The sequence below is a fragment of the Asterias amurensis genome, chromosome 22 (genome assembly GCF_032118995.1).
Source record: "Asterias amurensis chromosome 22, ASM3211899v1".
NCBI lineage: Eukaryota > Metazoa > Echinodermata > Asteroidea > Forcipulatida > Asteriidae > Asterias > Asterias amurensis.
Genome location: NC_092669.1, coordinates 11,568,642 through 11,590,118, shown reverse-complemented (window position 1 = coordinate 11,590,118; position 21,477 = coordinate 11,568,642). Strand labels below are relative to the sequence as shown.

The following is a 21,477-nucleotide window of genomic DNA, read 5'->3' as shown; positions in this document are numbered from 1 at the left end:
CCAAACACAAAGCCCAAGCCGTGGTTTGGAAAAGGGCCTTCCTGATGCCCTTTTAATAACTTAACCCAATTAATAAGCTATAGGGAAATATTGGTATTTTTAAAAATAGGCCAAAACTTAAGTCCAACATTTTGTTTGACTATTGTTTAATTTTTGAGCCGATATTGTCAACCAAACTGCAATAAAAACAATCAAATTGCTACAAGTTTTTAAAGATCCAGAATGGAGTAGTTTATTTAAATAACATAATTCCTTTTGTATTCTTCATTCATGAATCCTTTCTTCTTTTATTATGCAAAAGTAGTTAATGTCAACAGAAATTTGTAATTCTAAAAAAACAAGTTATAATCAACTTGAATATAAAATTTATTAAAGAAAATTCATACAACAGGGCGAGTGAAAAAGAAGTTGATCGGGATTGGTTATCTTTTTCTCAAAAAATTCACATGCAAGCATCCTCTCCTGCTTATGAGAAGAAAACAAATGAAAGAAATTTATCAATCTTAAGAGCAATTAAGTATATTTTAATTAAGCTACTCGTTTTTGCAAGCTGTCCACGGAATACTTGACAAAACAAATGAATGAATTTGTTGCTACCCTGATTGATTGAATTCAGTCAAGCAACATGAAGGCTTTCAATGAATCAGCATGCACAAGTTCTCTTAGAAATTATCAATTTTCCCCCTTTTTTTCCAGATAAGCAGGACAACATGCTTGTTTAATATATGCACGAATGGGGGTTTTAGTGTCAGTTGTTTGTTTTTAAATCATAAATCTCAGTCAACTTCTTTTTGACTCACTGGGGTTTTGAGTGTCAATTGTTTTGTTTTTAAATATTAAATATCGGTCAACTTCTTTTTGATTCACCTTGTACAAAAAATAATATAATCTTAGTGAGCGAAACTGTTGACTCATTGATAACCTCCACTTTGGATCAGACATGGAGTTTCATCTTTGAAAGGAAGGGCAAGGCCATTTTTATTTTGCAAAGGGCACTTCCAATTCATTGGAAAACTTAGGGAAAAGTCAATGGGAAACTTTTGAATGGGCACCAAGGCCAATACCAGGGGTTATGGCCTTTGTGGCCAGCGTGTAATTCCAGGCCTGTTGAATTGTTTCTGTGTACATACAAGAATTTGTAAAATTTCATTTTCTAAGATCACAAATTTACATAAAAGTTACAATATCTATTGAAATATTTCTGTATGAAATGTCACATTGATGAGAAATAAATAAAACTAATTCCCGTTTGGAATGTATCACTCAGAAAGCAAAGGTGTTTTTTCTTTCATTATTCTCTCGCAACTTTGATGATCATGTGAACCCGAATGTTCACAGATTTTTTAGTTGTGATACACCAAGTGAGAATACTGGTCTTTGACAATAACAAAAGATGTCCAGTGCGTTTAACTTTCATGTAAAGGTTGTATACAATTATTGTTGTAAACCGACATAAGTATATCAGTAAAATTGTTACTCAAGAAAGTTTTGGTCTTCTTAATGATAATTAATAATAAAAAAGAGAGGAAAAGTCACTGCAATATTTAACTTAAATATATATACAAACCAATTTAAACAACGAAAAAAACAAAAGGAGTATACACAAATTTATCTTTCAGTGCAAGGGCTTAGTTTTACAGTAAAATTGTTTAGAACTTTAAATTTTACATTAACATTTACTTGCCATCTTGTCTAACTCTGCAGGTACATGTATATATTTTTGCCTAACCAAAGGTAAACAAAATGACCCCTTGCATGTGACCCCACAAATGACCTCACACTGGGGTCAAAAAAAGCCTAGCCTGCCATTGGCTGATAATTGTCAAAAAAGCGTACACATTGTTTTCTGTGTCCTTAGTTTGTTTTTCTTCTATGGCTGCCTTGCGAGTTACTTTTGATTACAGAATTAAAAGGGGTTATTACTCACTCAAAAAATAAAAGACTTCAGGCCTGAAAGCTTCTATTGGGCATCTGATAGAATACAGATTTGTGCAACAAGGGTGTTTTTTCTTCCATTGTTTTCTTGCAACTTTGATGACCAATTGAGTCAAAGATTTGTTTTTTTATGGTTGGGATACACCAACTGACAATTACCAAAGGTGCCCAGTCGTTGATTTCACCAAACTCTTCCTAACTTAGTATTAATCTTAGGACTAAGGACAAGTTTAGCTGCTTACCATAGACGTTAGGAGGCATTGAACCCATCCTAGGTTAGGACAGGTTACTCGTCCTTAAGGCCCGGTCACACAGGCGCCGATAATGAGAGCAAAAACGAGAGCATTAAAAATGCACGCCCTCGATTGGTTGAATGAGCGTGGGCATATTCTGTGTGGATCATTTTAACCAATCGAGGGCGTGTATTTTCGTTCACTTTATCAGGGACTGTATGACCTGGCCTTAACTCGAGATAGGATTAATCCTAGCATTTCATAAAATCGGCTGCTATGCCTTTATGTCTTTAGTAATCATCGTCATCGCTTTCCTCGTCCGGCTTCCGTCTCTCGTAGCCTAGCAATGTCTTCTTCTCAAATGGCTCAATTGGTGCATTGAAAAGTTGTATAACACCTGTACAAGCAGACAAAATGACAATAATTTCAAAACTGTATTGGAGATAAATGACAGTGACATTGTCAAGTGGCAATGACAATTTCATGTGACAATGACAATTTCATGTGACAATGACAATTTCAAGTGACAATGACAATTTAATGTGACAACTACCATGTTTTTAACACCTGGCCAATACCCAAAACAAAATATGTAAATTTAAAAAAAAAAGAGTAGGGCTTTCAAAACCAAAGATAATTGTATGTAAGCAAGCTTCAAACTCGCAAGCTGCCTCGCTTTGCGCTCACAAGCTTTCACGCTTTGCGCTTATACAGGTTTTTTAGTTCAGGTTTTTGTACAAAAGTCTATCACATCCCTGAAAGTGGTCTTAAAAATTAACTAAGACACGAATAATAATATGAAGCATTTATATAGCGCTCTACGGAGAACAGAGCGTTTTACATGAGACTAGGACAAAAGAAAAAACAAACAGACTAGGATGGGTTGGGAAACAGAAATGTCTTGAGGCGGCTTTTGAATACAGGCAACGAGATCGCCTCTCTCAGACCTGCGAGGAGCTCATTCCATAGGCGAGGGGCAGCTATGGAGATTGAACTATCCCCAGCTTTCTGTCTAGTTCTAGGAATGGAAAGCCGGGTCTGATCAGCTGATGAGCGGAGTCGTTGCCTGTATGCATCAGCAGTATTGGAGTTGTGGGAATGAACAAGTTCAACAAAAGACATGTGAGACTTGCACTATGGCCCTTTTAAAATCCATTTGGATTCGGCTTCGGGCTCCGCTCCGTCGTCTGAAGCCCTGAGCACATACACAAAGCACGCGCAATTGTCAAAGCAATAGATGGGCCAATCTAGCCTGAGCCAAATCTGGAGCCAAAGCCATGGTTTCGAAAGGGTGAATGCATTTCTCGCTGGGAATATTAAAAAATGGAATTTAAATAAATTACTTACCACTCTTGGCTAGTCTATTCTCAAGCACTTCTGTCCTGAAGTCGTTTTGATTTCCCAAGTCCTCAAAGCCAACAATCCTGAAGGGATAAAAAACAATCATCATTCGTTAAAGGCAGTGGACACTATTGGTAATTACTCAAAATAATTAAAGCACAAAACCTTACTTGGTAATGGGGAGAGGTTGATAGTATAAAATATTGTGAAAAGCGGCTCCCTCTGAATTAACGTAGTTTTTGAGAAAGGAGTAATTTCTCAGTAAAATATTTGAATTTGGTTTCGAGACATCAGCATTAGATTTTAGTCCATGAATAATTTCCCTTTACTGTAAAAAGCTGTAAGACTTCTTAGTATTTTTCGTGTATTTTTTAATATTAAGCATTTTGTACTGTATGCTATGGGTGCCCCCTCTGGCCCTTAGAAAGAATAAGAAACAAAATGGCCGTACCTGTCTTTCTCCTTTGCGTCTATGAAGATTAAAACAGCAGGTAGAACTTTGATGTGCAACTTCTGGACACAGAACTGAGCAACTGTGACACTGATACGGGCAAATTTAGTTCCAAAATGTTTCTCGGCTAAAACCTGACACGGAAATAACAAGAAAACAGACAATGAATTAATATTTCATAATTAATAATAATAGTTAGTTCTTATATAGAGCATTTCACAATAACCATCAAAATGTGCTTTACTAGTGCCCTGGTCATTGGGCTAATAACATTCCTTTAATCTTTCTCAGCTCACTGGGAAGTACACAACACGAGCTGCCGTGGCGCTCCAAAGGCTTTTCCATTCACAATATCAACCTCTACCCTCGCAGTATTTATAGTAAAGCAATTATAGTAAAGCATCTTGCTCAAGGACACATGTGTCACGACCGGGATTTGAACCCACACTCGGATGACTTAACTACCAGAACTTGATCTTGATGCTCTTAACCGCTTCCCTTGGCCATGGCACCAAGGCTACGAAGCATTGTAAATGAAAAGAAAGTTATTTCTAAACTTAGTTGGAATCTCACCTTTAGATGTTTATCAATGACCGCACAAAGTTTGAAATCCGAATGGAAGAAGTGAATGATGACTTTGTTCTCTTGTGTCGTCAAATCTAGTAGCTCCTTCTCTTTTTTCAGTTCACTGTGAAAAAAAAGATAGTAAAATAAATATAGATATGTTGAAAGGGTTTTGATACCTTTTGTACATCAAGTTCTTGGCCATGACATGAATCCATACTCACTGTGAATGAAGATGTATGTAATATAGTTTACCTATAGAAGTTTCAGCTTCAATAGTTGAAAATGTTTGATAATTAAGTGAAAATCACACAGCAATGTTTTCAGGAGAGTCGCGTAAATACGTTCATGCTAAAATAATTTCTTCCCCTGAAAATTTTTTTTTTTTTGTGACATTGTTTTACTCCTTTCTCAAAAAGTACTCTCCTCAGCCCAACAAAGTTGGTGGAGACACATAGTGTTGAAAATGTGTACCTGTAAGTACCGTATCCTTTACGCTGATGTTCGTTCATCCGTTGAAGTTCGCTTTTCAGCTCACCCATCCTCGCCTCTCTGATGTGGGCGGGGATTTCTTCATTCTCAAGCTCGTCCAATAGTTCCTGATGGCAAAAACAAAAATGCTGTATTACTATAAGGAATGTTTAGTTTTACTCTCTCTTTGTCTTCCTTTCTAATGCAGCCTTCATGATTGAAGATGGTTGGACTGCCACACACAACGGCAGAACCCCTTCTCTTCACGAACAGGGTGTACTGGGGTCGTTTAATGAATTTGACACCAAATACAGTTTGAGTTACTAACAATAACATTGTTGGTACGGTAAATTTTCACCACTAGACTAGAAACAAACATGGGAATGGGGATGGATTTTGTATTTCAAACGAATTGTCAAATTTGTTTTTCTCGTTTTACTACAAAAAATTTATCAAACAAATGTGGCGCGCGCGGTTTATTCAGGCGCGCGGGTTAAACAAAAAGGACAAATTCAGGATTAAACCTAGACCCAGTAACTGGGGCGCTGTACTCCTTTTCAACAATTTTTGACTTTATCTGTCGTACTAGCGCCCCAGGGAATGGCACAGAATTTTAACGAATACCCAGTTTTTCGCGACACCCAGCCACAAAAAATGCCTCAAAATGACAAAAAGACCAAACAAACTAGCTCAAAAATCGCCTACTCTATTCTCGATACGTCTAGGATGTAACATCAGGCATTTAATTGTACTCACGATCATTTTTTAAACTCCAAATCGATGATTTTTAACTCCGCATCGTGGAGCGATTGACAAGTCTGCGATTTTCGGATGTGTATGGTAACGAAACATGGCGTCGCGTTGTGGGTGGATGTCCATCAACGGCTGTTTAATGCTACACTTGTTACAGGCGTTGCAGCGAATGCTATACATTGTACACGGGGATGGGTACAGGCGCTGCAGCTAGCGAGTGCCCACGTGCGTTCAATCATGGTCAACGTAACTTACACGGTGCCGGGTTGTTGGAAAATTATCAGAAAGGGGGTGAAAGGTTCTCAGAAAGGGAATATTGTCTGAAAGAGGGGATTTTTCTGGTCTGAAGTCTGCTGGATGAAGCTGGATGGTTCTGGATGAAGTCTGCTGGTCTGGATTTTTCTGGTCATCGCCCCCCCCCCCAAAAAAAAAAGGAAAAAAACGAAAAAAAGGGGAAAAAAGATGATAAATAAATAAAAAAAAATTCTACAGTGACACTGGCAGCACTTAACATTATAAGAAGCAATTTAACCATGCACAAAAATCGTAGGCCTAGATGAAGTTCAGCGGTTTTTATTTATTTATCATATTTTCCCCCTTTTTTTTTTTTTTTGGGGGGGGGGGGGCGATGACTAGAAAAATCCCCTCTTTCAGACAATATTCCCTTTCTGAGAAACTTTCACCCCCTTTCTGATAATTTTCCAACAACCCGGCACCGTGTAAGTTACGTTGACCATGATTGAACGCACGTGGGCACTCGCTAGCTGCAGCGCCTGTACCCATCCCCGTGTACAATGTATAGCATTCGCTGCAACGCCTGTAACAAGTGTAGCATTAAACAGCCGTTGATGGACATCCACCCACAACGCGACGCCATGTTTCGTTACCATACACATCCGAAAATCGCAGACTTGTCAATCGCTCCACGATGCGGAGTTAAAAATCATCGATTTGGAGTTTAAAAAATGATCGTGAGTACAATTAAATGCCTGATGTTACATCCTAGACGTATCGAGAATAGAGTAGGCGATTTTTGAGCTAGTTTGTTTGGTCTTTTTGTCATTTTGAGGCATTTTTTGTGGCTGGGTGTCGCGAAAAACTGGGTATTCGTTAAAATTCTGTGCCATTCCCTGGGGCGCTAGTACGACAGATAAAGTCAAAAATTGTTGAAAAGGAGTACAGCGCCCCAGTTACTGGGTCTAGATTAAACCCAACTTCTAGAACTACGAGGTTCGTCCTGCTTTCAGCTCCACATTCGTGGATATGATTGATAGCGGTCTCCATTTTTTGTGTGGAAACGATGGATAACTTTCCGTATGGCGCCACCACTTTTTCACCTTTTTTTACAAACAAAAAGGGATATCTCATTGTCATTGAGGTAAATTAGATGGTATATTATTTCATATCGAATGAAAAAGTGGTGGCGCCAGCCATACGGAAACTTTTCCCTGCAAAAGTCGGAAGGAAAAAAAACCTTTTTGACATCAACAAATTTGCGCAAAGATTGGAAGTTGAGTTGAATAATCAGTGCGCAGGCTTAAACTTAAACCGGTTCATCGAGTTTACGCGCTCAGCAGAGTTTGAAGTTTGCGCGAGGATTGATTAAACTTGAAGTTTGCGCCCAACATTAATTCTAAACATGCCGAATATTACCATCATTCTGCTCAGTAAATAAGGCCGTTTTAAGGTCAACCTTTAACTCCTTTAACATCAATCACATCTCTTCTCTCCCTGATTCGGCGTGTAGACACACTTACCTCTTCTGCTAACGTTTCATCTTCCAAAATCTCCGCCGCTTGTTGCGTTGAAGACGTTTCTACGTACGCCATTTTGTTTCAATTAATTAAGAAACCAGTCAACAGAGGGCGCTGTCAAAAATAGCGGCGGCTCTTGTTGGGGGCGGGGCGATCGGGCGAGGTGGGGGGGGGGCAATTGCCATCCCAAATTAGATGATAATGTACTTTCTTAATTTTATCTGTTGAAAATTTGGCAAATTAACCCCATAGCCCCTCACCTTTTTTTCTGCAAGAACTTTAAAAGTATTGCCTGAAACTTTACACAACTGTAATTCGACTTAATGTTATTCCTGTATACTTCAAGAAGGGAAGAGGTCCACAATAATCGAAAGCTCTGTTCTGAAATCCACTGCTACAGTCAGGTCTCTTTGTGTTGAGAAAAATTTCAGATATATTGACACAAAAGTTTTATCAAAGCGTGACAGCTAACATATAATCCCACTGTAAACAAAATTGTTGAGCTGAAGTCTTTTAGTATTTGAATGAGGAGAAAGTGACCTCATTAATTTCTCAAACAAAACTAGTTACTTCAGAGGGAGCCGTTTCTCACAATGTATACCATCAACAGCTCTCAATTGCTCGTCACGCAAGTAAGTTTTGAGTAATTACCAATAGTGCCCATCCCTGTGCCTTTAAGTGAAAATGTAAGGCACGTTCAACTTCCAAAGTATATAACCAGTGGATTCATATGAGTGGTATTTTCAGTATTGACCAATCAAACAGAAGAAAAGCACAAGGAATGAACAATATCAAAAAATAAACACAAGTACAATGAATATAATTTAAGGGATAACAGTTATATTTATTTCAAAAGACTCAGCCCACTTTCAGAAAGATTACAAAAATATAGACAAATTTAAATTTCATATGAAGATCGAAAACTGTATAAAAATATATTAAGGCTACATCCAATTAGCAGCTCCGGGTACGGCTTATCACAACCCTTAGCAACATCCTTAACACAGCCACAGCCATCGGCCATTTCAGACATAGCCATAACTTTAACACCAATTCTAATCAGACACCCAATAGCAACATCCAATCATAAACATTTTAACAAATACTTATTAACACTTGCCCGAAAAAATATAAACAAAATCCAACTTACTCCGTTCAGTTTAAATTCATTAACAACAAATAAGACTGATAAGATCGCCCGGTGTGAGGGTAAAACCAAAATTAGCATTTGGCAAATTTAACATCTATTTAATATAGGATACACACTGCCTCTAGCTACTGGGCAGTCTAGGTTGTCTTTATGTAGTTGGTAAGACACTGCTTTAGAATTGCAAAGGTAGTGGGTTTGAATCCAACCCGAGTATTATGCCTGTGGAATGCACAGAACCCGGGAAAGTACTGAGTATACAGTGCTTACACACATCAGTGTAAAAAAAAATTGTAAAGCGAAAGAGCCGAACTGCCTCCTAGGGTCGTTTTCACAAAGAGTTAGGACTGGTCTTATCTCGAGTTACTCGTCCTAACTTGAATCTTAGGGTTAGCATGCTACAGTGCAGGGATTGGACTCGTCCCAAGTCCTTAGATTAGTCTTAAGTTGCGAAGAGTTTTGTGAAATCGACGGCAGCTACCGAGCAGGCAAGACACTGCTCTAGAATTGCACGGGTTCAAATCCCACCCGAGTAATATGGCTGTGATTTTGTTCACAGAACTCAGGAAAGTACTGATCATTATACAGTCTACATACATCAGTGCAAGGTCAAAACCAAAATTAATACTCCTGGATCTTGCTTGACCAAGCAAGTCACGGTGGCATAAATTCCTAGCCTCATCTCAAACTAGAAGGGTCATAGTTTCTCGACTTGACCCTTATCTGTTAGCATTACCCAAGGTACCGAGTTTCCATTGTGTAAGCAAGTCATGGTGCAGGGCTTTTATTATTGGTTTATTAAAACACATTCAAACATTGCAGCTACAAGCTGAATTGAGTTTAAAATACAGAGATTCATAAAAAATCGAAATGCGTACAATATCTAGTAAAAACTGTTACGTGCTAGTAAACACCACCTCTCAACTTGCCCTGTGCAAACTATTTGTTTAAAATGCTCATATTTCTTCCATTCAGATGTGAATAATAAATTGTTGATGTACCAGATAGATACATTCATTGCCAAAACATGTTAAAATTCAGGGCTATTTGAACTTCCTGGGGGCAAGTTAAACCAAGAGTTCATTAGCCCGGTTGGCTACCTAACAAAAAACGGAAAAGTTTCCGTATGGCGCCACCACTTTTTCATTCGATATGAAATAATATAGTATCTAATTTACCTCGATGAGATATCCCTTTCTGTAAAAATGAGTGAAAAAGTGGTGGCGCCATGCGGAAAAATATCCCCAAAAACCTTCAGAGCAAGGCCTGGGTGGTTAAAATTCTCAGCCTCATCATACTCTCTTGTCTTGAGCCGTAATATCTGTTGTGGGTTCGAATCCCACCTGAGTAATATGCCTGTGATTTTGTTCCCAAAACTTGGGAAAGTACTGAGTGTTAGACAGTCTAACATACATTGGTGCAAGGGTAAAACCGACCGAGCAAGTCACAGTGGTTTTAATTCTTAGCCTCCCCAAAACTAGAAGCGTCAAACTTTTTCAACTTGACCCTTATCAGTTAGCGTTACCCACGGTACCCAGTTGCCGTTGTGTAATCTTGGGTCCCCTCTAGGGTCTGGCATCAAGTCTTTGTTTAACGGTGGAACGGCGGTTGCATTTAACTGTTGTAATCGCTTAAGAAGCTCACCCAAAATATCTGGAAAGAAGAAGAAAACAAAGGAATTCAAGAATTTTTCAAGAGAATTTTTACAAAGTGTTCAAAAGTTTCAAAGTTGCCATCTCAAAATGCTATGTTTGTGTGATATACTTCTAAGGGCCATGTCACACTAGGCAATTTACAGGCAACCACCTCCAGGCAGTCTCAAAGAGAATCCATTTACAAGCAGAGAGTCCAGGTTCTTTCATTTGCAAATGTACGGCGGGCTAAGTGTTCCAGTGGACAGGTTTGGTAATTACTCAAAACCTTAGCATAAAAACTCATTTGGTAACGCAAGGGAGAGCTGTTGATACTATAAAACATTGTGAGAAAGGACTCCCTCTGAAGTAACAAAGCTTTTGAGAAAGAGGTAGTTTCACACTGAGAAATGCTTTAAGCTTAAGGCCTTTCTTAGCCATCTGAAAGCACACCAAGTTGTGGAACAAGGAGGTTTTTTTCTTCCATTATTATCTCGCAACTTCGATGACCAGTTGAGCCCAAACTTTCACAGATTTTGTTATTAAATGCATATGTCGGGATCACCAAGTGAGAATACTGGTCTGTGACAATTACCAATAGTGTCCAGTGTCTAAAAGAGGGAGCTCTGCTTACCTGGGTTTTGATCAGCGATATTGTAGAACTCACAGGGGTCTTGATTGATGTTGAAAAGACAAGGATCTTTAAATGGCTGGCAGCTTGTAGAAGCATTCAACGGGATTGGTGGGCAAGTAACGACTGGAGAATCTCTGGCGTGAGGCGCCTTCTCGGACAACTTCTTTTCATACTGTGAAGCACTGAGTTTGTCTGTCAAAAACAAAGAAACAAAACATTATAAATAAAATAATTTCAGTGGCTTCTTATAAAGTGCTCAGGTCTGTCAGTCAGTGACGCTCATGGCGCTTCAACATTACCCCTGGGGCAAGGGGTGGATTTCACAAAGATTTAAGACTGGTCTTATCTCCAGTTAGGACAAGTTTGATACACATTCTAACTTCTAGCTAAAAGTTTATAATATCCCCTAGGACTAGTCCCAACTCTTTGTAAAATCAACCCCTGGTCACCGGGCCAATTTATTAAACTCCTTTAACCACCTCAGCGCACTAAAGCTAAATCAATCACAAGACACATCTCTTCCCTCACAGATTCCCATTTACCACGGGGTAAAGAGAAGCATTTACAGACAGTGAAGCATTTACAGTGAAGCATCGTGCTCATGGAAACAAGTGTCATGACCAGGATTCGAACCCATACTCCAATGACTTAAACACCAATTCGGATACTGTGATTTAAAGTGACATTATCGTTATATTTCATTTAGAATGGCATCATCAAATATCACGACTATGTCACTCTAAATCACAGTATCTGAATTGACGGCTACAGCTACGGCTAGGTATGTGTTAAGGATGTTGCTAAGGAAGTCCTATACTTCAACGCACTACACCAAGAAATCTAGCCATAGCCGTAGCTGTAGTCGGTACTTTGGGCAAGCCCTTACCTGCTGATGTTCCTACTGGTGGCAACCAACCGTCCCAATGGGCTACAGCTACGGCTACAGCTACAGCTACGTATGTTGCTAAGGATGTTGCTAAGGAAGTCCTATACTTTAACACATAATAACACAGAAATCTAACCTTAACCGTAGCTGTAGTCGGTACTTTGGACAAGCCCTTACCTGCTGATGTTCCTACTGGTGGGAACCAACCGTCCCAATGGGCTACATCTACGGCTACAGCTACGGCTACGTATGTTGCTAAGGATGTTGCTAAGGAAGTCCTATACTTCAACGCATAATAACACAGAAATCTAACCTTAGCCGTAGCTGTAGTCGGTACTTTGGACAAGCCCTTACCTGCTGATGTTCCGACTGGTGGGAACCAACCGTCCCAAACTCCACCGTCGCTGTCACCGACGACGAGCTTGTAGTCTCCGACACGCAACGCTGCGTATTTCTCAATGGGATCAATGTTATGAAGTATCTCGCTTCTTGGACACGTCTCTCCTCTGTGGATTTTAAGAATAAATGAACAACAAATTAACAAATAGACCTGAATATAAATTGTTTTTACCCTTACAGAAACGTGTATTATTACTCGCTATTTTCCTGAGTTCTGTGATAACCACAGGCACACCACTAGACCACAGAGCTAGCCTGGTGGCTAGAGGCAGTTTCGAATCCTGTGTAAACTGTTACCCACTTCTAGCACATGGGATTCGCCCAGCCTCTAGCCACCCAGCTAGCTCTGTGGCCTAGTGGTTTACAAATTAACATAATTTACCTGGCAAGAAGATACACACAAGGTGTTACTGCAAACCAAGTATTAATTTTTATTTTTCCCCTAAAATTGTTCTATAAAATAAATTTACCTCGAAACAGTGTCCCACATATCCATGCCGTAGATTTTGGTCGCCAAAGCGCTGACGTTTCCACCAGCAATTCTATACATGGTTGGGAACCAATCAGAGACGTGCATCAAGTCATGTGAGATACGCCTAGGCATCTCCAGCAGTGGGCTATTAACGAAGCCCACCCCCCTGACTCCGCCCTCCCACGGGGTGGACTTCATGCCCCTCAGTGGCCAGTTGCAACCGACGCTTTGGTCGTAACCCTCACCGGCGCCCCCATTGTCCGTAGTAAAGATAATGACAGTGTTTTCGTAGAGTCCAGACTGGACAAGATGTTTGGTGATGTTTCCAATTGAGTCGTCTAAAGCTGAAACCATACCTGAAGAAAAAAAAAAAAAAAAGAACAACAAAAACAACATTAAAAGTAAAGGTTTACGCTTAGTAATCACTCTTAAAAGTAATCACTCTTAAAAGCACAACAAAATCATGCTTACCAGAACAAGGTTACCAGCCAAACTACCATGTGACATGTACAGTTTGTGACTGGTATCCAGCTCATTTTTGCTTAGCAGACAATTGTTAAGCAAGATTTTCTGCTTAAAGCAGCTCTATCAAATTGGGTTCGGGAAGGTCTTGTACCCAGACTACTCACCAGCGAATATCTGTCTCTTCTTGTCCTGGATATTTGGGAAGCGTTTCACATAGTAGTCTGGGGCCTCCATGGGGTTGTTCCCATTGCCAGCATGAACTGCTTGATGTGCCAAGTACAGGAACAAAGACTATATTGACAAAAGTTTAAAGGCAGTGGACACTATTGGTATTATTAGCACAAAACCATTCCTGGTTACGAGTTATGGGGAGAGGTTGGTAGAATAAAACATTGTGAGAAACGGCTCCCTCTGAAGTAATGTAGTTTTCGAGAAAGAAGTAATTTTCCACGAATTTGATTTTAAGACCTCAGACTCAGAATTTGAGGTCTCAAAATCAAGCATCTGTAAGCACACAACTACGTGAGACAAGGTTTTTTTTTCTTTAATTATTATCTAGCAATGTCCGATTGAGCTCAAGTTTTCACAGGTTTGTTATTTTATGCATGTGTTGAGATACACCAAGTGAGAAGACTGGTCTTTGACAATTACCAATAGTGTCAAGTGTCTTTAACAAACCATAAACAATAATAATTTTGGTTTTTACCCTTTCACCAATGTGTGTTTTAGCACTGTGTACCGTAAAGGGACAGTTTCTTCCATGTGTATATTCGGTGCTTTCCCTGAATTCTGTGAACAAAATCACAGGCACTGCTTCTAGCTTACGGACAATCTCGGTGATCTACTAGTTGGTAACAAATTGTTGTAGAATTGAAAAGGTCGTGGGTTCAAATCCCAGCCGAGTAATATGCCTGTGATTTTGTTTACTCCGGTAAGCACCGAGTATACAGTGTTATAACACCCCTTGCAAGTATTGTGCCTGCTCATTGGTTTAGAGCGCGTCACATGACATGTCTTAGTTTTGCTAGACGACGGCCGTGTGATAGAGCGTCGGTTTGCCATGCGCTAGTCCGAAGACTAGCACATGGCGCCGTGCGCTAGTCCGACAGACTAGCACACGGCGTGCAGTACCCAGACGTCCGTTGCGTGTACGAGGATGATAAATTAATAGTCTGTAACCATTTCGGATTGTCCGACACTACATGCAGCACAGTAGGTAAAAGTGTTTGCTATCTGTGTTCGCGTCGTCCGTGGATTGTAGCATTCAGGTCTGTAACTTAATAATAATAATACAGGTTTTAGAAATGTTTGGGGTGTTATAAAACAATTATTGACTGCTTTTACTCGTGCAATGGTTAAAAACTATGACTCCCTCGGTGATCCCCGGAGCGTTCTATTTTCCCTCGGCTTCGCCTCGGGAAAATAGAACGCTCCGTGGATCACCTCGGGAGTCATAGTTTTAACCATAGCACTCGAAGCAGTCAATATTTGTATACTATCACACATCGGTGTAAGGGTAAAACCAAAATTAATAAGCAACAAGGAGTTGGTCAAGGCAGTAAAAACATAAACCCCTGTTTTTTTTTTTATTCAGAGGATTTACAGACTCTCAACATCACCACAGATACAGGACTAGGGTAGTGGGTCTGGCTGGGTTTCCCCCTGGTCTAGAGGTTGAAGCCCCCTGAACGTCCTGGGGTGGATTTCACAAAGAGTTATAGGACTAGTCTTGTCTCGAGTTAGGACCAGTGACTTGTCCTAACTTAGGACTATCCATGCAATTTGTATATCTCCTAGGACTAGTCCTAAGTTACAAAATGTAGGACTAGTCCTAACTCTTTGTGAAATCGACCCCTGGGAGGAACACATGTCTCGCACCCCCAAAACCTAACTGTCAGGAGATATAGAACAAATAGAAGACTTACCTGGGATGGATCATGATTGGTGATAATGCTCTGAACTTCTCTGGTAAAGATTTCTGTGGAGTACTGACCAAAGACCGGCGTGTAGATGTGACTGTCTCGCTGGAAATCAAAGCCTTCATATTCCTACGTATTGAGAGATTTAATATTATTACTTTTATTATTTTATTTAAATTTTATTCATAAACCTATGACCTCCGGATTACATGCCGGCGCTCTACCAACTAATTACCTTTCTAGCCCTGTGTAATAGTGGTCTCCCTGTTTTGTCAATATCTTTGTTTGGGGGCGTAAAGGCCCGGTCCAACTGCAGCGATAACGAGAACGAGAACGATAACAACGCCAAGAGAACGCATTCTATTGGTTGAATGAGCGTGTGCGTATTCTGCGTGGAACAATTCAACCAATAGAACGCGTTCTCTTTGCGTCGTAATCGTTATCGTTCTTGTTATCGCTGCAGTGGGACCGGGCCTTAAGAGTCAACTCGGTCCCAGTCAACTCTGTCCCAAGTCAACTCGGTCCTAAGTCAACTCCGTCCCAAGTTGACAGGTACCCGTCTATTGCCCAACTGTGGTGGCTTCTCCCAACTATAGCTGGGCTGCTCCCAACTGTAGCTAGCCCTGACCCAAACTGTAGTTGGGCTGCTCCAAACTATAGCTGGGCTGACCCAACTTTAACTGGGCTGCTCATAACTATAGATAGGCTGCTGCCAACTATAGTTGGGCTGCTCCCAACTGTTGTTGGGCTGCTCCAAACTATAGCTAGGCTGACCCAACTATAGCTGGGCTTCTCGCTCCCAACTACAGCTGGGCTGCTCCCAACTATAGCTGGGCTGCTCCCAACTGTAGTTGGACTGCTCCCAACTATAGCTGGGCTCCTCCCGACTGTAGTTGGGCTGCTCCCAACTCTAGCTGGGCTGCTCCCAACTAAAGCTGGGCTGGCCCAACTATAGTTTGGCTGATCCAACTATAGCTGGGCTGCTCCCAACTAACCTGGGCTGCTCCCAACTGTAGTTAGGCTGCTCCCAACTGTAGCAAGGCTGCTCCCAACTATAGCTGGGCTGCTCCCAACTATAGCTGGGCTGCTCCCAACTATAGCTGGGCTGACTCAACTATAGCTGGGCTGCTCCCAACTATAGCTGGGCTGCTCCCAACTGTAGTTGTGCTGCTCCAAACTATAGTTGGGCTGCTCCAAACTATAGCGGGGCTGCTCGCAACTATAGCCGGGCTGCTCCCAACTATAGCTGGGCTGCTCCCAACTATGATTGGGCTGCTCCCAACTATAGATAGGCTGCTGCCAACTAAGGTTGGGCTGCTCCTAACTATAGCTGGGCTGTTTCTATAGATGGGGTGGAACATTTTTACTTACATCTGCCGCTATATGATTCCAATAGTCCTCATGACCAAGCAGGTAGCCAAGGTGACTGTCGAATCCTCGATTTAACGGGAGGTACTCATCAGCGAAGAACCCTAGATGCCACTGGGGGAAAAAACAAAACAGAGAAAAGACATTTTCTTAGACAAACGTAACAAAATTGCTGTGTGAAGGGTTAAAATGTTTGTCAAAGTTCCTGAAAGTGCCCCACTTTTCGATTAAAATGGTGGCCATTGAGTGTTGAGAAATGTTTCCGTTGTGTCATCATGCCTTCTTGGTCAGCCCCAAGTGACCCACTCCACAAGCAGGGGCACTTGGGGGCTGGACCCGGGTGAGCCCTGCGAACGATGTCAAAGCTATTCGAGCACACTGAGTAATTTACAAAAGTTCAGAAAGATAGGTTATTGCAGTAATGAATTCTGAGACCCAATTATTTAGCACCTTCTTAGAGTGGTTCTAGGGCGTATACAGCAGCCACAGCCAGGAACACCGGGGCGAACCTCTTGTCTTTATCGATAAATGTACTAGGTGTCTAGGTTCTTGCTTAAGGACACAAGTGTCACGCTGGGGATTCGAACCCACACTCTGCTGATCAGAAACACCAGAGTTTTAATTCAGTGCTCTTAACCGCTCCGCCGCGACACTTGGTAATCAAGTCTTTTAATATTTGTATTTTACCTTTCCTACAATGTGTGTCTTGTAGCCCTGTAGTTTAAGCAGTTGAGATATCAATGTCTCGTTAAGGCCGAGACCGTAAGGCTGAGCCCCAGCTATGGTACGGTGTTGCAGACCTTCAAGAAAAGGGTTCAACAAAGTGTTATTTTTATATCTTCAGTAAATAAATAACAATCACGAGTTATAAAGCGCCTTTATTAAGGTTGCAAAGCGCTCAGAGAATGACAGGAAAAAACGACAATGGGAATGCAAGTAGGATTTGAAATTTTTATAGAATGGTTTGCGGTAACACCATGTAATAACTATCTCAACGAGTTGTGTGGTTCTGAAAAGAACCGTTAGTTTAACTCGACGTTCAGCCTATCAGCTTTCTCCAGAAGGCGATCAGAGCATACTGATCAATACGTCACGTTATAAACCAATGGTTTTTTTCAGAACCACCCCAACTCATTAGAGATACTTATTACATGGTCTTACCGCAAACCTTTCCAAATGGGAATGCAATCAAAAACCAAGAGGAAAACCACAACTAGGCAAAGCCAGTCTCTATTTGGTCAAGAGATTAAATACATGGTTAAAGTGTACGCTTGTTAACTGTTTTGTATAATTTTTTTTGTTCACACCATGAAAAGCTTCAAACATCACTGTAAGGCAGTGGACACTATTGGTAATTATTCAAAATATTTATTAGCATAAAACCTTACTTGGTATAACGAGTGATGGGGAGAGGTTGTTAGTATAAAACATTGTAAGAAACGGCTCCCTCTGAAGTAAGGTAGTTTTCGAGAAAGAAGTAATTTTCCACAAACTTGACTTCGAGAGCTCAGAATTAAATTTTGAGGTCTCAAAATCAATTATCTGTAAGCACACAACCTCGTGTGACAAGGGTGTTTTTCTTTCATTATTATCTCGCAACTTCGACAAACAATTGAGCTCAAATTTTCACAGGTTTGTTATTTTGTGCATATGTTGAGACACACCAAGTGAGAAGACTGGTCTTTGACAATTACCAATACTCTCCAGTGTCTATAAAGATATGGGTTTTTCTGCACTTATGCAGCAAAATTACCAAGATGTATGGGATGTCTGCCTGTCAATAGAGCTGACCTCGTAGGCGTACATAGCGGCATTACATAATAGTTATGCAGAATAACTCCATCGTTTGCTAATTTATCAATATTTGGCGTGGGGATCTGTGTGGATCCATGAAAACTCACATCGTTCCAGCCCTATGAGAAGAGAGTGAGAGATAAACAATGTAAACAAGCGCCAGTCTTTGAGAAAAGTAATGTAATGCAAATTTAGAACACATAAAAAGTCACAGCTGGTCTTTATGTATGTAGTTTGGATTTATAGACGTTGTGACCTCTGATGTCACTCGCAAACTATTACATGATTAATTATGTGCTAGCACTGCCAGCAACTGTTTTGTTCGCAAAAAACAATTCTTTAGTCCCTTTAAATTAAACAAATGAAAAGAATACTAAAAACCAAATTTTTCTCACCAAGTCATCAGCAACAATAAGAACGATGTGCGGATGTGGAGGTTTGATGGAGATTGCCAGCTGGATGAAGGAGGAGAGCAGGATGCAGATGAGGCGAGTCTTCATCTTGATTTAATAATGGTCAGATGGTGGAGCAACTCAGCTTACTCATGTAGGCTACTTTGAGACTAAACCTAAAATAATCATGAATACAACATACACAGTGATAACAGAGGATTATTAAATATTATTCATAAATACCTCGGACAGTTTCGCTATTCCTATTGGTGGAGAGCGCGTCACGTGGGTGTGTATAAACCTTTGTTTATGACCGGTAAAAAGTGTTGAAACATGGGCGTGACACGGGAGCTTGCACCTGCTCTTTTAAGACAGTTTCTTCATTCCTGTTGGTTGAGAGCAACGGGCGGGACAGTTGTGCCACACCACGCGATACGCGCGACGTGCACAGCATTCCCATATAAGGAGTTGTTTACCCGAGGTCGGAGGAGGGTCTTACCATTTCATAGCTGGAGGGGTGTTGTGTTAAAAGAAATCATTGAACAATTATAATTTTTGCATTTAATTAACTTTTTGACCAAGTGTTGATGTTTTTTGACCGAAAAGGTATTTATGAATGGGAATCAAAGTGTGTCATACTGGCTTCAACTAGTGGTTTAGACCCACCGAGGCCTGGTTCTTGATAATTTACCTCGACTTCGTCTCGGTAAAATTATCAAGAACCAGGCCTCGTTGGGATTAAACCACTAGTTGAAAACCTCTTCACCACACATTGATTCCCTTATTCTAGAATCGGGAAATTAACTTAATTTAATATCTGATTATAAAAAAGGCTCATCATAGTTTCGAGACTGCTAGTAGAAGTAGGAATGGTCTATCCTGTTTCCGGCCAGACAATCGTTTGAACAGTTCTGGATCACTTGGAAAGAAGTTTCCCTATCACGCCACCACTTTTGTTATTTGATATGAAATCTAGTTAAATTTACCTCAATGAGAGATATCCCTTTTCGTAAAAATTATTTAAAAAGTGGTGGCTTGATATGGAAAGTTATCCTTGAATAATTTCTTTTTGCTGCAAAAATCGGAATCTGATAACTTCACCGTCATTGCAACTGCAAAAAGGGTAGTATTAGTACGTAGTAGTTGTAGGACCAGTGTCATCAGATGCAATTGTGTCCACGATGCAATACTGTCCGCTCCGGACACTTTTGCATATGCAATCGTGTCCGGGGCTGTGCAAAAACGTCCGGTAGACATGTACCTGACTGTAGATGCGAGTGCGCGCGTAAGCGTGCTTGCATGCACTAAACCTACATACGCGTGCAGCATGAATATTCACGTATCATACTTGCAGCGAATAGCCAACGGCCGAACATTCCCATGTCATTCATGACATGCACTGACAATAGTATAGTTAGCTTGTAAAAAGTGTTCTGGAACTTCTGTCAACCAAACAAGAAGGGTGTTTCTACCTCCATGGTTTAATTTACTGCAAGGACGGTTTTGCACGGGGCGGACACAACCGCATATGCAAATGTGTCCGAGCGGACACAACTACATTATGCAGCAGCGTCCGGGTAGACACGATTGCATTATGCAAAACCGTCCACCGGACATTGTTGCATAATGCAATAATGTCCTCCGGATAATAGTTGCAAAGCTTCAAAACAAAGAGGACAAAATAGGCTTTATTAATTATTTTGCATGCGACACCAGCGCAGTCTATTTCTTCCTCCATGTTGTTACTTAGTAATTAAAAATGGAGGAAGTAAAAACAAATTATTGCTATTCGCAGCCAATTGCAGGGACTTGTTCTGTTGTTTACGACCGAACCAACAGAGCTCAAATTTTCAAAAGTCAAACAGTAATTAAATTCACTTTAGTCAATTCTTTATCCAACAACCCCCTTGAAAAAGAAAATGAAACCTGACTGATGTGATTTGATCTGTTCTATAGGCGATTGCTAAGATAACCGTAGCAAGAGTGTAGGGGGCCTAACCAAAAAAGGTTTTTCCAATTCTAGTGATAGTGTCAACGAATCTTGCCTATTATAACCTCCGTTCTTACTCAAAAACAACAAATCTGAAGCTTTACCTTGCAAGTCGAAGTTGAACGTCAGAGATTAGACAGACGGAAGCTTATATTGGCCCAGGGCCTGGTGGTGGAGGATGGGAAAGTCTTTCCGGGTTCCAAAAGTTGCAGCAAGTCTTTGATCATATCCGCTACAAACAGCGCCCTCTTGTGATCTTTCTTCGTCATTTAGATTGCGAGTTAACAGGAGGCATATTATTATAACCAACACGACGTATGAAGCTAAACCACGGATGGTTGTGATTAAAATACGCATGCGCAAGTTGTGATTAGTCTCTTGCAGTCGTAATGTTGTGTCTATTTTTAAACCAATACTATTTTCTGTATTAAACCATCTAAAGTTCAACCCCGTCATATTTTGTAACGTAACTGCTTTGGGTAAACTGTCTACTGGTTGGATCATGAATGGAGGTTTTCTTACCCTGTGTTCGCACTATTTCCCAAATAAACTATTTCATGAATATGCATTTAGGCAGAAGTTCAACCCAGTGTTTTGCATCTCAGTTTGTTAACACGGGAGGGCGCCAAAAAGCTCTAAAAGGTGCCCATAGATTCATAGCCGCAACCAATGCTTGTGCTAATTAATATTCAAAAGTTTAAAAACTATTTTAAGTATCTGAACCTCTTGAAAAACAATCAAATATATTTTCGTACAACTAATAAAACATCTGATTTCTTTTTAATTTTTGGCAGGTCAGCTTTTCGGAATTTTTGCTAATTAGGCCATACCCCGGGAAAAAAACCACAGACAAATAATGTGTTTTTTCCTAAACCGCT

The 21,477-nt window shown here is 40.5% G+C and overlaps 2 protein-coding genes across 2 annotated transcripts; both read right to left on the bottom strand.

Annotated features, from left to right (window-relative positions):
- Positions 1-243: 243 nt before the first annotated feature.
- On the bottom strand, positions 244-7,577 carry LOC139953936 (uncharacterized). Its single transcript, XM_071953546.1, has 6 exons — positions 7,506-7,577; positions 4,999-5,123; positions 4,534-4,648; positions 3,961-4,094; positions 3,516-3,592; positions 244-2,565 (listed from the first exon to the last, which is right to left on the bottom strand). Exons 1-6 carry the CDS (start codon positions 7,575-7,577, stop codon positions 2,459-2,461), a joined length of 630 nt encoding a protein of 209 aa, XP_071809647.1. The 3' UTR covers positions 244-2,458.
- A 745-nt stretch (positions 7,578-8,322) lies between these two features.
- On the bottom strand, positions 8,323-20,825 carry LOC139953881 (arylsulfatase B-like). The gene is made up of 11 exons (XM_071953472.1): positions 20,704-20,825; positions 18,613-18,785; positions 18,177-18,336; positions 17,111-17,223; positions 16,427-16,537; positions 15,062-15,184; positions 13,301-13,427; positions 12,670-13,027; positions 12,155-12,306; positions 10,915-11,106; positions 8,323-10,302 (listed from the first exon to the last, which is right to left on the bottom strand). Exons 2-11 carry the CDS (start codon positions 18,715-18,717, stop codon positions 10,136-10,138), a joined length of 1,608 nt encoding a protein of 535 aa, XP_071809573.1. The 5' UTR covers positions 18,718-18,785; positions 20,704-20,825; the 3' UTR covers positions 8,323-10,135.
- Between the last annotated feature and the right edge of the window lie 652 nt (positions 20,826-21,477).

Coding starts and splice junctions, on each gene's coding strand:
- LOC139953881 (XM_071953472.1), bottom strand. CDS start 18,717: ATGAAGACTCGCCTCATCTGCATCCTGCTCTCCTCCTTCATCCAGCTG. Junction 12,307..12,669: donor ATGTGGGACACTGTTTCGAG/GTAAATTTATTT, acceptor TAAAATCCACAG/AGGAGAGACGTGTCCAAGAA. Junction 11,107..12,154: donor ACCAGTCGGAACATCAGCAG/GTAAGGGCTTGT, acceptor TGTTTTTGACAG/ACAAACTCAGTGCTTCACAG.
- LOC139953936 (XM_071953546.1), bottom strand. CDS start 7,577: ATGGCGTACGTAGAAACGTCTTCAACGCAACAAGCGGCGGAGATTTTG. Junction 4,649..4,998: donor AAAGGATACGGTACTTACAG/GTACACATTTTC, acceptor TTTTTTTCACAG/TGAACTGAAAAAAGAGAAGG. Junction 3,593..3,960: donor GACGCAAAGGAGAAAGACAG/GTACGGCCATTT, acceptor TTATCCCTTCAG/GATTGTTGGCTTTGAGGACT.